An 18,361-nucleotide genomic window follows, 5' to 3' on the forward strand; every position below is an offset into this window, starting at 1 on the left:
TTCCATTATGATTTCTCCACAAAGATTATCACATGTACATTTCACAGCTACTCAGCAAGGCTACTTAAGTAAGTTACATTCAGCATATTGAAGCTCTGGAATGTGGAATATTCACAGAAAAACATAATGCACCTCAGCATAAGGTACTCTCCTTGGACTGGTGTTGACTGGTGTCAACAACTGGTGTTGTCAATGTACAAAAACCTGCCTTTACTGCATAACGTTACACTGCATGTACACAATGTAGGACAAAAGCCTATGAGCTTGACATGGGATCACTATCTGTAAAAAAAAAACCCATTAATTCTATTCTACACTGTTTTTCCACAAAAGAAAAAGATACAGCTGTCACCACTTCCTTCCAGTAGTAATCTCCCTCTGCCAACAATATAGCTTAACAGAGAAATTCTGGCTAGCACAAGCAAATAGAAGCAATAAATCTGAAGAATGTCCTCACTAGTCTCAAAACACTACACTTTCCTGATCTAAAAGAAAAGAAAAATCACAACAAAAATAACCACAAAAATAAATCCTAAAATATGGAGGTATTTCTTTTGATTCATATAAATAAGATACATGCAGTAATAATATCCCAGAAGGCTTACAAGCAGGACTTGTTTTTCATTCCACAAAAATTTTCTCCTTGTTTAGCACACCTGCTTCGTTTTAGTTGTTTGAAGGTTATTCTTATCCTTCTAAGTTCCGCAGAGGTCTCATACAAACCCAATAATTGCAGTCAGACATTAATCTTAATAAATACACCACTGGATGTAAAAAATCAAATTCTTTGTGAAGGAAATGGCACTTTTATATTATTAAATAAGCATCCACAAAATTTGCAGTTTACTTGTGTGTTCAGATGAATATGTAAATCAATGTAATTAATGCTATAGCTTTCAAATAATGAATATTTATAAACAGAAAATTACTGTTGCTGTCATCCCCATAGGATATTCAGCTGGTAGGGTTTAAGAAAATCTTACACGGTGAAAAAATTGACAATAAAGTAAACATGGTTGAAAGCAGACTAATTTCCATTTCCATCAAATCTACAAAGTGAGTTTATGTAAAAATTTAAAATTCCTTCTTAAAGGAAAATCTAAAGCAACATAGAAGTGATTACAGGTTTGTTTTGCTTTTCAAGGGACAGCTGGACCTCACTGGAATGAAATTTGCTCTTCCTCAAAGGGTCATCTTTCATTTTATCAATAGAGTTAAATACGTTTCACTTAGAATAAGGTCTAGTAAAAGACTGTTTTTTATAAAACAAAGAAAATTTAATTACTTTGCTTTCTGTTGTCCTCTCTTAACACAGAATGTAGAATAGGATGAAAATTTAAGGCATTATTATTAAGGTGTGAAAAGAGTTTATTCTGTTCTAATGATGAGTCAAACTTATTGGTGAGTTCATTTTATAACTGTACCAAGTTACAAAGGTAATACTGAAGTGTAAAATAACACAGGTTAGTATTTTGTCTACAGAAAGGTAAGTGCCAGAAAGACACTGATTTGAAGCAAAGTTGGCAATTAGAAGTGTAATTACAAAAATTCATAAAAATATTTTTAATTAGTCTGGATAAATCACAGGATCACAGAATTGTCAGAGTTGGAAGGGACCTTTAGAGATCATCCAGTCCAACTGCCCCACTAAAGCAGGATGGCCTAGAGCACATTACTCAGGGCTGCATCCAGGCAGGTTTCCTGGGCAGCCTGTTCCAGTGCCTTGTCACCCTCATAGTAAATAAGTTTTTTCTCATATTTAAGTGGAACTTCCTGTGTTGCCGCTTCTTGTATACAGCTTTCTGTGTCACTCAATTCCATCATTCTTGTTTACAAGAATCCATATGAAGACTGGTTTTGGACATTTATTTCATTGGCTAAGGTATGTCTAATTGCCACTGACAACAGAGTGGTAACATTATGAACAGACCAGACACTGTGTTGCAAAACAATTTGTTTGAATGAGAACTGAGGGATCAAATCCACCTGTAGTAACAGTAACCAAAACAGACTCAAAGTCTCACATATGAAAGACTTCCTATATTCAGTGTAGGACAATTTTTCAACACAGCAGTTGAACTACTCCAAGATTTTCTTGTCACTGATACATATCCTAGAGTTTGCAGTGAATATAACTGCTAAAAGGCACCTCTTTGCAATACATGTAAAAAGGGAGCTCAGAAATAAAAGTCTTTATAAAAGCAAGCATTCAGACAGACTCCTGGGACCCCTCATCCACTGGCAAATACAGGACAGTCATGTGGCAAACAAGGCACTGGTAATTTTATCAGTGTGCTGCTGCTTTACCTCAGACCACCCTGACACAATATTGTCACTGGCATCACCTAGACAGAGAATCTGAATTTCATTTTATGGGACACAGTGTAGCTTGAATGGCTGACAAAGGTGTTGCTGCCAGCTGCATGTCCTCCTGCCCCAATGGCCCAGATGGCCAAGCTACTTGAGGATCAGTTGCAGAATTACTGCAATTCAGAAGCAGCATTATACTGCAACTCATCACCAGTATCAGTTGCCATAAATGCTAAGCTGCAAGATGCAGCTGTTCAGCAGCTGATCTGTAAGAAGCTCAGCTATCTGTGTACCAAGCAAGGTGTGGACAGCTGGGGACAGAACCCATCCCAAGCCAGGCTCGCTCTCTTGGGAATCAGAGCCCTTGGATGTCTTGATAGGCACCCCAGGAACTCTTAACACAGACTGAAAATGAGAGAATTGGAGTTGTTTAGACATTGTAAGAAAATGGGAACCTTCAGGATAAAAAATTATACTTTTCTAATGAGTACACAAAGATGTATTTAGTCAAAACCATGGGATATGCTCATACAAGACCTTAAGAATCAGACATCCTACTTGCCTTTTTATATTACAGAGGGAAAGGGGACACAGAGACAATCTTGGAGCAAAATGTACTCGTTCAGATGAACACTACTGTATTTTGTTGTAAAGCTTACTTAAGATCGTACAGATCAGTGTGGAACTGCAATTTCTCATGAAGTTTTAATAGTAAAAATAAATACAAAATTGCACATCTGAAACTTTTAAGATCAGATCCCATTTTTTTGTTTTGCATAAGAAATACCAATGTGCAGCCATGTAATTCACCACGTAAATTCACCATGTATGTATGTCTTCCCTTTCAAATCTGCTGTGTAACCATTTCAAGGATTTTCTTCAGTGCATTAGTATCTTTACATTATTAACAGTTGAGTTAATTCCCCCTGGACTAGTCTCATCAGAGCAGTCACCTACAAAATACTGCAGAAAAAGGATTCCTCTAGAATATATCTGGAATGGAACGGAACATATTTATATTAGCAGCACAGCAGATGCTCCATTATGCTTTGAGCTTCAATATCAGTGGTAATTCAGGTTCAGCCTTAGATGAAGGTCAAGGTAAGATTCAATTCACAACTTAACTAGCATTAGACAGATCTGCTTGTAAAATAAAACCCCTCAGATTAGAACGTTGAATCAAAAATATAGTGAAGATAAGAAATCTAGATTTACTTTTAACATGAACTTGCAAGCTCTACTCCTGAAAGTGGAAAGTAAGGTACACAATACCTGTGGTGGAAAGTCTAAAAATAAGCTAAATACCTGTATAATGTTTGGTCCTAAATCTTCAGTTCTTACAGTTGTAAAAAGAGCCATCAAAGTAAGAAGCAATTTATATTCAAAATCCTACTGCACAATCTAGGACTCTTACGCTGTGGTGTATGTGTATATGTCTAATAGGAAAATCATGCAGAGCTTCAAACAGGAATATAAAGGTCTGGTGAAAGAGGGTTAACATTCTACTGCAATATTTTTCATCTCCTAACTCTACCCTTTTCATCAGTCCCAATAAATTTGAATTCCTCTTTTACTGTCTAGGTCAGATAGCCAACAAGTGATTATAAAACTCAACAATCATTTTGGATAAATGGTTAAGCCCATAATTTCTTCCAATTTTTCACAAAAGAACATGTTTATTAGAATTTAGAACCAGAATCATCATCAAGTTTGGAAAAGATCTTCAAGATCATCAAGTCCAACCATCCTCCCTACAATCCCAAACCACTAAACCATTTGTAAAGGCATTTATAAGCCTTACATTTAAGACTCCTTTTTCACTATCTAAAAATAATTTTATAACTACAGTTACACTACTTAGTGACGTGAAAGTCCTTTTCAGGAGTGAACTAATGAATTCACAGTAAGTGATAAAAATATCCATATGTGCTTATATCTAAACAGGCCATGCTTCAATATAACATCTAATATCTTGTTTAGACACATACTCAATAGTCTGCCCCATTTCTACCCTCATAGAAATTACACAGCATGATTCGTTTGTTAGGAATCTGTTTAAAGTGTATTATTCTTATTTTTCATATGCAAGCATATGTAAACATTCACATAACTTCAACTATTTTACTGCATGTATCACTTCTACCTACCTGCCTCTGGAGTTCTGCCAAGTTGTAAGGCAAGGCACCTTCAGCCAGCGGTGCTATTCTCTCAATGTCTGCCAAGGTTAAGCGCCTTCACATAAGGCAGAGAAAACCAAGTTACTGATAGATAAACATCAAACATATTCAATAGAGTGTTCCTGGCCACAACCCACAGAATACATCCCAAGTTTAAAAAAAACACCACTTGTCATACTTGAATGCACATCTAAGAAATCTGCTACACTGCCATAAAGAACCTCTGGAGTTAGAAGGGGATTCTTGTCTTGCACCTCACAAGTGAAGATAAAAGAAGCTTGGATTATTCAGACACACATTCTTGATTACTAGTAGCAAGGGATTTAATACACAAATTAAACTATTTCTAGGTATTCCTACCTAAGGTTTCACTCACGTTGAAGACATATGCAAACCAAGTTAATAATACCATTGTATTGTAGCCTTTTGGGACTAATGTAATGAATTTTGCTATTTTATATGTATACCTGTAATATGACAATTAATAATGGTGCTCAATCTGTTAGATTTGCTTAAAACCCCACGCATACACCAAAGTCAATTTACATTGAACAAATTACTGCAATGAAATGCAATAGAACACACAACTTTTTAAAATTAAGATGAAAATGTGTGTTTTTCAAACAGAAAACAGCAAAATAATTATTTTCAATGATAAAATTAATTATTATATTACCCAGTAACATTGTATAAATCTGCAAGTTGGTAGAGAATATCAATTTCCAGTGGCGTAACTTGTCCAAATCGGATCGCAAAGTGGGTAAATTCCTCTGGATTTAAAAGAGAAAGAGGAATAAAGCAATTGTGTTGTCAAATTTCTTCTTTAAATGCCTACAAATAACTTTAGTATCATAAAAATGAATTCTATCGCTAAGAAGCAAAATCCATAATGCAAAAGGAAAAGGTATCTTTAGGAGGACATCTATCTTGAAACAGGCTTTTTCAACACAGAGCAAGTCTGAATCCACAACTTTGATTTACAGTAAGAATTAATGAAAGTTAACAAAAATCCTCATACTAGCAAACTTAATGAAACCACACCCACAAGTTGTGATTCTTGTTTCTGAAGTCTGCAAAACAGTGCAGACAGAAAAATGCTCTGTTATTCACAGTTCATGTTGCCTATTCTAAGGGCAACTGATTCATCCACTGCCACCATGTCGAGATTTCTTTCTCTGCTAGCTCAAAGTGACCCAAAGCTGAGGGATTCATGTAGCCAAATTACATGACATGCTCACGACATAATTGGTGAGCTACAGTAATCAAGCCTTAGCAGTGAACACAGCAACTTTTCTCCACAACACAAAACCTAGCAAGGTGTATTTATGGATCTACATGAAAAAAACATTGTTGGGCAATCTGCTAGCACAATTTGAAGAATAAGGACAGGCATTCTGTGCTTTGGTTTAGGGACGAAAGGTATGCAGAGCAGAGCATGTGAACATAAGCCAAACATAGAATTTAGAAAAAAAAAAAAAAGAACTTTGCATGCTCTTTACATGGGCTTGTTTGGTCTCATCCATACAGGTAATAAAACTGGTGAAAAAAATTGTCATTCAATTACTATAAAAGCAGTTTGCTCATGCCTGTGGCAAGACCAGAATATGGCCACCTCTCATATGCATAGGGATTATCTACGTCCTGTAACATAGGCTGCCTGTAACAGACAAAAGCTATATATAAAACCACTCACACAAGAAAGCACTAAGAAGTTACAAATTATTACAATTTTTTCCAAAAAAAAGATTTAACCCTAGATAAAGTAACTACAGCTAAAACAACATGTAGATTATGGATTACAGATTTTCAAACTTAATCCATTCTACCACATTCTCTAGTTACTTTCTATCTCTAAGCAATCATGCATCCCTTTCAAGGAGTGGTAAAATCCTCAATAATATACTGACTTGCAGTAACCTATTCAAACTAATAAGGCAAACACAGCTCCTGCCAGAATCCCAGTTCTTCTCCTTAACGAGTAAGCTGAAATTCATTACCAACTTGCGAGGATGAAAATCACGCTTTAAATGTTTTCACAGTAGCCCTAACCTTGCATACTATTGCAGCATCTGATTTGCCTTAAGCCATATGCAACACCAGATTAAAAACTGGACAAAACTAGAAAATTAATAAAATGTAGGAAATATAGTTTACCTTTTGTGACTTCAACATCTTTTCTGGTACCTGCTATATTACCGTATATCTTCCTAACAAGATCCATGTTATTCAAAAGAGCATTAAATGCATTGAAATAGGAGAAGCTGACCTGATGTGCAACGGTTCCACCAGCTACCTTTAAAAATTAAATGAACGCAGTTAAGTGCCTTAAGACCTTTTACAACATCTTATTACAAATTACAGATATATTACACTTACTGAAACTAAATTTTCCTCCACAAATGGAGTTAGCATATGTGAGCGAAGGGTAACCATGATGTCATTGAAGTCCAGCCCAGTTATCATACCACTTTTATTTTTGTCCTTCAGTGCAAAGGCTTGTCTTGCATGTTCTGACTGCAGCTCCTAAAATGAATATTCAGAAGCAGCAGATTAGAAGACAATTCTGTAACTCGCTGTTCAGAAAGTCTCACTAATTTCATATTTTTACAACATGCATCAATACATCCGTGTGTATAGACCACAGCACAACTGCGGTGTAAACTCAATTAAAAGAAATCTGCATACTGATTCTACCCACATATTCATTCCTTTGTCAAAGAAAAGCCTCAATTCAACTGTACAGATCTGAGAAACAAACTTCACATACCCATGTCCTGTCTGCTTTCTGTTCCTTTATTAAATACTTGACTGATAGATAAACTTTTGATACTAATCATAAGGACTCCAAGTGAGCTGATCTCTTACACATGCAAGATGAAATATGACTGGGCTATTATAAACTAACTCAGTGAAAAGTACTTGAAAATAAATAAGAGGACAGTGCAAATTATATAATAAAGATTTAGATTGCCCCCAGCAGCCACCTCCTATAATGTCAGAAATGGTCACTCATTTCAAGCAATTTAAAACTATACAATCTGTAAAAATCTTCATATAAAGCACACTACAATAACCTAACCGCAATATAGTAATGATGGTTGTAAATTATTTGTCCAGAAAAAGTTGTTTCCTTCTATTCAAGCAAAATATAAAGCACGTTCAGGTGTCATTTAGACCTCTAGAAGCAACTAAATTAATAACCATGTTCTGGCAGAAAGTAAGAAAAGGGCAAAGCATCTAGCTTGTATCACCCTGACAGTAATTTAAGTCTCATAACCTTAAAATCAAAGTTTTCTAGACCACGGTGCAACAATCCTGCTGTGATCCAAGTCCCAAACCCCAGAATATGGCAGAGCAAATAAGAGAAACAACCTGATGTAAAAGGAGGGACAACAATATCCAAATGGTGTACATATTGAAATTACCACAATCCAAACTACCCTTTCCTACAAGGGTTTTTTATTATATGATGACAGTAAAGATGAAACCGATACTTATCACTTTGCTCTGTGTTCTCAAAACAAAGATTTTTCTCACTACCGATTTGATTTTTTTTCTGCATTAGTGTCCCAAATTCATGCCTGGGATCACTTATAACATGTCTTAAAACATGAAGCATCAAATGCAGGACACAGTTTATTCCCTGAAAGTAACATCAAGTTACACTGCAGCCTTGAAAGACTCCAGTATCTCAATTTAACGTATAGACTTCAGATCCTATCTACTTAGATGTGTTTTTCTAGAAACTCCTATTTTTATCCTGAACAGTAAGTACAGATTGTGTCAAAGCACACCTATCATGTCCTACTTTCAAGCCAGTAAGTCCAAAACTATTCCGTAGTAATGGCGAGTTCTAGAAATGCATGATCTATTTTTCTTCAGGTCTACTGGGCAGAAAAATATAGGTAATATATTTAATAATAATACAATAATTTAATAAACAATATGTTTAGTCCCATTCATTTATAGGATGGTACTCAAAGCATAATGAGTACACACTACTTACAAAACTGGTATGGAGAAATAACAGTTGATCACAACTGCCATGATTAGTATCAGATGATGATTATCACTACCAGAATAAGCTCAAAAATTATAATGGTATTAGTGTATAATTAGAAGTTAAAATAATTTCAGTTCTACTTTGGAAGAAGCTTAATAACTGACCTGAAGGAATTCAGTGAACTCTGAATAGTTAAGATGTTTCTTCCGGTTATGTCCAAAATGCAGTCGAATGAACTCACAGTCCCAGTTGAAGGGGATTTGATGATGAATAGTAGTTTGTTCAAATATTTCTTTAACATTTGCTTAGGGAGAGGGAAAACCAACAAGTGAGCTTTGCAGTACAGTATATCTACAAACACACCAGGAACAATACCCCAAAAAAATATTTTAAGCAGTTGTTTTCTTAAGAAGTATTTTAGTTTGTTAAGAATAATTGCTAACCAAACCTTTATAGACCTGTGTAAGAACGTATTTGCGACACAATGTGATGCTTTTTGTATTGCTGCATAAAACCTTGGAGTGAGCATTTTATTTAGTTTTAATTGAGAAGCTATTTCCCTCATATATGACAAATAAAAGCTATTTTGTATTCTGATATAAAAATCAATAGTGGTTCTCCATCTCTCCTAGGTGTCAAATTAAGCCCTTCATCAAGAACACGAATACCTGCATTACAATCTCAAGGAATATTTGTCATACTAAATATGCTTTGATTGAAACTTGATTATTACAATCACACTGTCTGAATATGTCTATTGAAGATAGGTATAAGAAATAGCACCTAAAACATGTCATTAACTCAGCAGAAAGCACCTTATTAAAAGCTTTTGATAAGGCCTCAGCACAAAAATAAAATCCTATAAAACATAATTGGTAGTCTCAGTTATTAAAATGTTTTAAGGTAAGTGAAGATAGAGGTGTCCTCTTTTAAATGAAGAAAAAACCCTATAATTTCAGAATATGAAATTCTCTGTATATATACTGTACAACTGAAATCTCAATGCCAAATATATTGTCTGAATTCAGTGAAAAACCTCATCTGAAAAAAAGAAATAAATGCTGCCATACAACATTGCCATGCTGCAAAATAAGCCTGCTTTTTTGTGCAGATAATCCAACCACATAAACAGTGTAAGTGGACATCTACTCATACCACATGAACAGTTTTCAAAATCTACCTCAGAGAATTTGAGTTGATTTTTTTTTCAACTAACTTAGAAAATCCTAATCAAAATAAAATGTGGCATATAGCTTAAATTTAAAACACACCTCTTATTTTATATCTTTAAGCAGTTCTGTTAAAAGGCAAGATGCAGTCAGAAGAACTTTACTTACTTACTAACTTAAATTATCTTTAATAATTAAACTTAAATTAACTGAAAAACTTGAATTAATCATTTGGTAACTCCATCAAGAGCTATTTCCTTGAAGTAGACACGTTGTTTTCTCTATTCAACCTTTCAATTCTATAGCCATTCTACAAGGTATAGATCAAATATAGGAAAATTAGTATATGGTTTTTATCTTTTCAGTGAGGAAAGGGGAATGTTTAGAACAACTCTGCCACAGAATGGAAATATACAAAGTAGGATTCCTTGACTAGTTGACCTGCTTTACAGTTAGTTTGGGATTACATATGCAAAGGGCAGATTCTGTCTAGTAAGTGATTCAACCTTACTTAAAGGTCAAACATAGACTAGAGTAAAAAAATGGCAATTTAAACCACAGTTTCTGCTGCAAGGTAGGCTAAAGGAGTTGTTTGGGTGATAAAAAAAACTTAAACTACACTGACTGCTTTTAACTGTCTACTCCTATCTATTCAGCGGGACCAACATGCAAGGTGAGGGTTAAAAAAAAGAGAGACAAAGCACCCAATATAGAGCACCAAACTAATTTGTTTTGTCATACTTCCTTTAAAAGTTTCCTCTGTAGGAAACTTCATAATTGTTAGAGGCCAAGGAACTAGGAGATGTAAACATAAACTCCCCACCTACCACTGATTCACTGCAGCTTCTGACCAAGCTACCTAGAGTCTTCATGTACTGCAAACCCTAACAGATCAGTGCAGGTTGCCATTAAGCCTGCACCATGGCACTGAACTGTGAATGTATCTGAAGACAGGCCTGCTTAACTGAATCAATTAGCATGGTTACTACAAACTGCCAACTAGTGACTGCTTACGCATCTATAAAATTGACTTCTAATACCAAGTTCTCCTAATGAAAACTTAGGAAAGAACGTGCTGAAGCAGACAGAAAATTCAAACTGTATTTTCAACTGTTTCCAATGATTGCTTCTTTTAACCTTAAAGGTTAAAAAAAAGTTTCACTTTTTTCTCGTAAGAAAATATGAATACATGCTCATACAGACAGATTTTCCCATTATCTTTATTGAGACTTAAGACCCTGGTCAAGCCCCCCTCCACAAGCATTTAGTTGTCTACTACTTAAAGGACCAAGAACCAGTTTCCTACACTATTAATTTTTCTTTCTTAAAAACATTTACCACCAGTCACATCATAAGTTAGGATTCTTCAGCATCTATCAACAACTGGTAAATTAATTAATAAATCCTTATTCAATAGTGCAGTATATTGGTACTTGAAGAATCCCAGTGGTGGCTAACTAGCTTTACAAAATGGTATCCACACTAGTCTGCTGCTTTCTCTGAATACTGGTGTCTTAACCATTTTTCTTTCACAGGCAATCACACACAAACAGTAACATACACTGCCTGTATTACAGTTGTCTGGGTTTAAGAATATACTTTTGTATCTAATCCTTAACTAATACCATGTTGGATTTTTCTATGAAACATTTGGGGTACATAAGCAGAACCATGTACATGTTGTGAATAAATGACACAGTTAAAACCACTGAAACTCTAAAATCTGATTTTCCAAAGCCATTTGGGATTTTCAAACATCCCCAAATAAGTTCTAAAATTTACTACTTCTACCCAGGAAGAGCAATGCCTTCTTCACAATATATCAAGAATACCTTTTTAATCCAATTTTATTTGCTGTTCTCTTACATGAAAGGAAACAGCTACCACCACAACTAACAGCTCATGTGCTGAGAAGCTGCAAATGGACAATCACATTTCAAAAATTATAAACAATGTACATGGCACCTACACTTTCACCACTTTGAATTATGATAAAATGTCTTATGTTTGCTTTTTCACAGAAGCAAAGCACAGACAAGAGACAAAGCAGGTCACATTAAGATACAGATGCTGGAGTTTTCTGTGGGATTTTTTATCTCCTTCAGTCAAAACCCAGTAATGCTTCTAAATTAAGATAAACTACAAGTACCTCAAATTTCCAACAGAGCTATTTCTGCAAGGGGCAAACAGCAAATTATTTTTAAACCCTTTCATTTTAGTCTGACATTTTACAGAATGCATTCATTGTCCCTGTCAATACATGTTGCTCATTTACTAATGTCTTCTACTACTCTTTTCTCACCTTTCTGCAGTGGAATTCCTTCCTACTGAGCTAATAACTTTCTTTCCAAGCTTATACCAATGCATTTTCTTCTCAGATAGGCATACAAGTCAGCAGTCTGATGACATACTCAACTTGCCATCAGCCCCAGCAACAATAAACCTACTGCTCTAGTGCACTAGTATATTACCTCCAAGGCAACATGCATTCTCTCAAGATTGCTTCAGAATTTCCCCACCCAATCATTTTAAACAAATTACAGATGCCTGGAGCAGCCATCTGCAGGCAGTATACACATGACTGGCTCAACCTCCATCAAACACCATTACCTATTGGGTTCAGAAAAATTATACAAGAAAAACAGTTTTTAGGCAATACTGAATTTCACAAAAGGAAAAATATTTAAATCATAAACACTATGATGTCTTGTTCATGATCCATGGTGGAGATGAGGGCAGTACCCCAAGTAAGCCTTGAGCAAGTACATATTATTTTGATTTATCAGCTCCCCAAGAAGCAGCGGAAATCTCACATCATTTCAGAGCCATCACCCTGTTAACATAGTTTGGCATTCCCTATCACCAGTGACAGAACATCAATCATGCTTATCAGAGACACAAAAATATAAAAGTGGTAATTTTATTACTAGCATAAGAATGCTAAAGGTTCATTATTTAATGGGGTGGTTTTTTTAAATCTGTCTACTCAGTCATCTACAGTCTCATTTGTATATATTTCAGCCTTAAATGTACACAATGCACTTTAACGTATTCTATGTTGCTATTTGTCATTATTTCTGCAGCAAATTTTACGTGTTTTCACTTTCAAGAATAAAGTTACGTTAAAAGCAAAAAGGACTTCTTTTGTAGCACTTTATGCAACAGACGTATATGAAGAGTGATCCAAATATAAATAGTCCAATAATTACTTTGAAGTGAGAGCAAAATGACAAGTGGCAGGAAAAGTGAGAAAGCTAAACTAGAAATATTTACATTGCATTTCTACTCTTCTTGTAAATGGATTAGTGATTCTATCTAAGGTTAAGATTAGTGGCAGCTGTAACAAAAAATTACCAATATTTATAGCTTTAATGTGGGGTTCTCCTTTTCCGTTCCCTCTTGCTGAACTATAGTTTTGAAAGTACTACCATATTATTATTGTTAAAAAATAAAGGAGGGTCTCCCTTCCTGCACGGCTCACAAAAGTTTAAAACTCATTTAAATCTGAAAGAATCATACAACAGGAAAGAAATTAACTAAAACTAAAACCAACATTAGGACTTAAAAAAACTGTAATTTATGGTGATATTTCCTACATTATCTGCATGTGTTAAGTGAAAGACATCTTGATAACAGGCGACTCAGACACAGCTACGAGGGAGCCAAGAAAAATAGTTCTCATTTACAGGACACTGGATAAAAACATGGTGGTTTGTCTCTTCAGACTGGTAGCCATGTGACTATGAGATTTTTTTCTGTTTACATGTTAAAGGTTTCCAGCCTTTGTGGTTGCAAGTAATATTTTATAAAGCAGAACTCTTCAGATTAAATCCAAATCCTAGCATTTTAAATTCAATTGCTCTTTTGGAAACGGGGGAGAAATGTGTACTAGGAGTGATCTGTTTTTTCTGAAAAATAATACTGAAAAGCAAACAACTGTAACAATATATATTCATATGCTTTCTCTTCCAGATGAATATTTAAGAAAATAGTTAAGATTTCAGTATCACTGTATATCCAACTTCTGAAACTGAAACATTGATGTTTATTAATTAGTCCATCAATTTCATGGTACTTTTCACACAGTTACATTACTAGTTATATAATCCCCTTACTCTTCCTAGTGCCTTTAAAGAAGAGGCCATTACACTCTGCCAAATACTTTTAATTAGATATTGAGCTGCAGGGTGTTTTTAAAAGCATTATGTTCAGTTCCACAAATACTTCAAATTATCTCCAAAATAACAAAAAAATCTGAATACAGAAGAATCATGAACATGAAAGCAGTAAAACTGTTTGAAAATCTCATTATTTTACCTCTGTCTTTCTACCCATACCAGCATGGGTATTTAACTAAAAATTTGTCTGAAATTGTCCAGTTTAGAAGAGAATGGCTTTCTTTGTGGTGACTCTACATAGAAGAACAGCTGGAAAAAAAACTTGAAATTGTACTTTTTAATTAAAAGTGACACAGTCCAGATCATTGTATGGTTTGCCAAAGGGATAAATTACAAAGAATCCTTTTGCTTCCAGTTAGACATTCTATTTGTGAGATAAGTTTCAGTGACAGTCACAGACTTCATCTTTCAACCACAAGTAAGGACTATGTGCTTCAGTACTGAAGCAATCCAAATAGCTTGAACAGATTTAATACTCAGATTTTCACGTCAAAAGACCTGCATAGAATAGCAATTAAAAGAAGAATCCTTAGTACAACAGCATTATTTTTATGAAGTGTTTTTAAATATTTCATTTGTGTTAAGAAGCTTAGTAAATTACATGCCCTGATTATATAAGCAAAGTGGTTTTCATTCTTCTCTGGCTACAGATAGCAATCCATAACGAGAAAGAGAATGCATTAAAAAAACCAAAAACCAATCAGTATTCTTTATCAAGCTTTAACTTACCTTTTAAATATTTTACAGTTAAAGCAATATTTTAAGGGCCCATCAGCAAGAGATTTCCCATAAAATATTCACCTAGGTATCATTTATGAAGACCTACAACCACCTGATCATGAAAATAAATGCTTTTTCTTTTATTTCTCCATTACTAAGAAGTCATTTAAACTACACTGCCACTTGCATAAATGAGTTATTAAAGGGGCAATTTTATTGCTTTTTATTAACCAAGCTGACAGCCAGTTCACTGCAGCTGAAACATGTAAGGAGTACTGAGCAGGCTGTACAGGTTGCTCACACAACTAGGTCCAATGTCATGTTCTTGCAATGGACCTACTATAACTATTGCAGCATATTATCTGCACATTTACGCTGGTCATTCATACAGGATTTCTGGGTGCCCAAAACTCCTGGAAAAATGTTCCAAAGCAGTAAGAAAGTAGATGGCAGAAAAGTGATGGAAGGCTTCCAGTTTCACCAATCCAAATTAACATGGACAATGACCAGCATTGCAGAGCTGACAAGTATTTCTACCAAATAGTTTCTAAATAATCATAAACTTCTTGTCCTCTTCAATTTCTTAACTCATGAGACAGAGGTTCTTCTGTAACACTATTTAATTAATAGTTTCCTCAGTGGAGAGCTGGAACCTAATCTTTTGAAGAGACAAGTGGCAGACTGAGGCCAAAGAGGACTCTAAGGAGCTGAAGTGCTCAAGGATGGTTCAAGTCCATGTTAGTAAGTAAAACCTAAAAAGAAGGTGTGAACCTGACCAAAGCAACTTGCTTTCAAATACAGACCTAGTTCTAAAAATCAACTAGTTTACTTAACTTTCTACAGATAACTGAAAACATTTTTTTAAAATGCCATACAGTCATACACAAATGATTGAGAGACACTATCTCATGTCCAGCAAGGCCAAAGTTGGGTTCAAGTTACTGGCCTAACAGATCCAAGTTGATTATGCGTTCCAAGCTGCGGCACCTCCACCTCTTGGTTCTGCACAAACAGTGCAGAAAAACCTCAGTAAATCCATGTCACTTCTGGCAAGACTTACTGTCTGGAGTTTAGTTTTGGAATCAAGGCAGTAATATCTACATAGGATTGCACCTGAGCTAGAAATCTCGACTTATGTTTGCTCCCATAGCCAACCTCTGCAGACTGGATACATTACACACTCATAAAACAGAACTGACTAGTCCAACAGCAATTCTCACACCAACTGGTTAAGTTTACTCCATTTCAGTATATTTCTACTTATTTATTACAAATTTTAAGACCTTATTTTATATATTCTCCTGTTTTTACATTGAACTGAACTCTGTACCTTTCTGTTTCTGTGGTGTGAAAATGAAAGACTGTAGGACTCATTTATAAAACAGCCTCTATAGGCCACAAGACTGACTTGGGAATTCACTGCAGAGTTAGCAAATGCTGAACACATCACATATCTTCATTTACATTTTTCCTACATGCATTAATTTGTATGATATGCCTGTGAAGTAAAAATAAGTAGCCCATATTACAAACAACAACAAAAAAAAGCAAAAAGCAGCAGTAAATGTGGGAACTTTAGCACAAAAATATATACCACTGGTATGTTACACCATGCCACTAAATACAGCAGTAATTGCAATATAATTAATTTTGTAAAAACAAGAAACTAGTAGTAAATTTTTAATTCCCTGAAGAGTTTTCTATTCAAGATTTATCATCCTTATAAAAAAAAACAACAAACAGTGGGAAAGAGATAGAAAAAACAGTGCTGTTTTCTGTTTTACAGTTTCTCTTCTTTGTGTTGCACTTTTAGCCTTTAATATAATGATGCGCTTATAAAAATAACAGCCCTCAGTCTGACTGAGAAACCTGTATAGAATCTGAAATTACTTTCTGTTCATTTACAGAACCAGCCAGTTTAAGTGTGTACATGGGAGCTACAAAGTGCATATCCCTGTTTTTTGAGATTATTAAATATAACACCACTAATAGGGTCACAAAAATTGTAGTACTTTCTCTAGTCCCTAATGACTGCATTTACTGACTTCACCTTTACCTAAGTTCTAAACCATTTTATTTTCAATATGTTGTGTATCCAAATTGCTTAGCATTCGACCCTCCAGTTAACAATGTAATTTAACAGACACATAATTTAAGCAGTTTGTTTCCATAAAAAGAGCCCTGTATTTTTTTTTTTCAACAAGTTGCAACAATTTTCATAACACTGAAATAGTACAAACAGCAAGTGGTTACAAATCCAAGCATAGGTTGTATTTTCTTTATTGAGAGTTTTATTCTTTTGGATAGAAATAACATTTAATTCTCATTCTATTTTATTATAGTCCTTTGCATTGATCTATCTCATTTCCATATGAAGTTTTAATAAGAAAACCTAGTCCTCCTTAAACTGCAGTGTTAATAAAAGTTATTTAGCAACATCATAAAACAGTATAGTCAGCCTAAATAATTTTGCCCAATTACTAATTGATGTGATTAGGAAAAAGAAAAGTACCAAAACTTAAAGGCTGTATTTTCTTCCTAATTTTTCAAATACAGGATCTAGTTGGAAGTTACACTCATAACATTAAAGTATGATTTGCTCCTCAAGAAAAGGAACATTAAGTCAGGAATTCAAAAGATTAAACCTCCTTCATTGCTATACTGAGTTTCTAGTGTATCTAATAACAATTCTTCAAAGATATGTGGAGATTCAGAAAATAATTTAAAAATCCCTCAGCACTGAGGGGGTTCAAAGTCCACGACAGAATTTTACATAGGATGACACTGAACAAAACAGCATTGTATTAACTACTTCAGGAATGTGAAAATCTAGATTCCAGAACACAGAACAAAATATATTTTATTTCTGTGTATTTCTTAAGCTTGTACCACTTGAAAAAAAACCAAAACGTTTTACTCATGCAAACTCTTAAAGAAATCAGTACAGTATTGCACAATATGCATTTCTAAGCACCAATGGTGATGAATCATTATGATGATTTATACTATTATAATCAATTTCTTAAACTGTTTTTCTTGAGATATTCTTACCAAATGTTATTTCTCCATTGCCACTCCTGTCAAATAACTGAAAAGCAACAATGAATATTGCATCTGGAGTACACAAAACAGATTCAAATGCCAAAAATTCTTGATAGGATATCAGCCTACAAAGGAAAATACAGAAATAAAAATTCGTTTAATTATTCACAATAGCAGTAATTATGTTATGATGCTCTAGAAAGCTGTGTGATCCAATTACTAAAATAAAATTCTAATCTAAAAAATGAAAACTACATTAGCTATTGAAAAAGTAGTTGCTGTGTTTAAGTAATTACTTAAATTTCATGCAACTCAGTTTCTTCTGCTATAAAAGGACTCAATTCTTCATACCCATCACAACAAAATATAACTAATTCTCAGTGAATACTTAAAATTTATTACCTTGTAATTACAAATGTAAGCAGAGAACACTTCAAAATTAAGACATAAAAACCCCACAGATATTACAGCACCATTAAATTTACAGGGCTGTATATTATATTACTAATTTGCATATGTATTTCTACTGAGAAAGAAAAGATAGTTTAATGGAAGTACAGGAATACACTATATAATATATGTATTTTCTTAAAACAACATACAACATTCATAAAAACCATACAAGTTCAGAAAAACGTACTATGTATATAGAAAAAAACATTACATTTCAAATATAAATGAACTGCAAATATGAATGATCTGCAAAGTCATGTACTTGAGGACACAAAAGAAAGCACTATAAGAACATCTGGACAGTTGGAC

The 18,361-nt window shown here is 34.4% G+C and overlaps 1 protein-coding gene across 1 annotated transcript in view; it reads right to left on the reverse strand.

The window, feature by feature from the left end:
* Nucleotides 1–18,361, reverse strand: part of SLC25A12 (solute carrier family 25 (aspartate/glutamate carrier), member 12) — a 48,189-nt gene that overhangs the window by 19,640 nt on the left and 10,188 nt on the right. The window contains exons 3-8 of the mRNA XM_009996147.1: nt 17,609–17,724; nt 8,655–8,794; nt 6,864–7,010; nt 6,642–6,780; nt 5,164–5,257; nt 4,458–4,542 (exon numbers count right to left, since the gene is read on the reverse strand). Coding sequence (XP_009994449.1) covers nt 4,458–4,542; nt 5,164–5,257; nt 6,642–6,780; nt 6,864–7,010; nt 8,655–8,794; nt 17,609–17,724 — 721 coding nt within the window. The remainder of the gene's footprint in view (nt 1–4,457; nt 4,543–5,163; nt 5,258–6,641; nt 6,781–6,863; nt 7,011–8,654; nt 8,795–17,608; nt 17,725–18,361) is intronic.

Source organism: Chaetura pelagica, unplaced genomic scaffold, assembly GCF_000747805.2.
Source record: "Chaetura pelagica isolate M959 unplaced genomic scaffold, ChaPel_1.0 scaffold3, whole genome shotgun sequence".
Lineage (NCBI taxonomy): Eukaryota > Metazoa > Chordata > Aves > Apodiformes > Apodidae > Chaetura > Chaetura pelagica.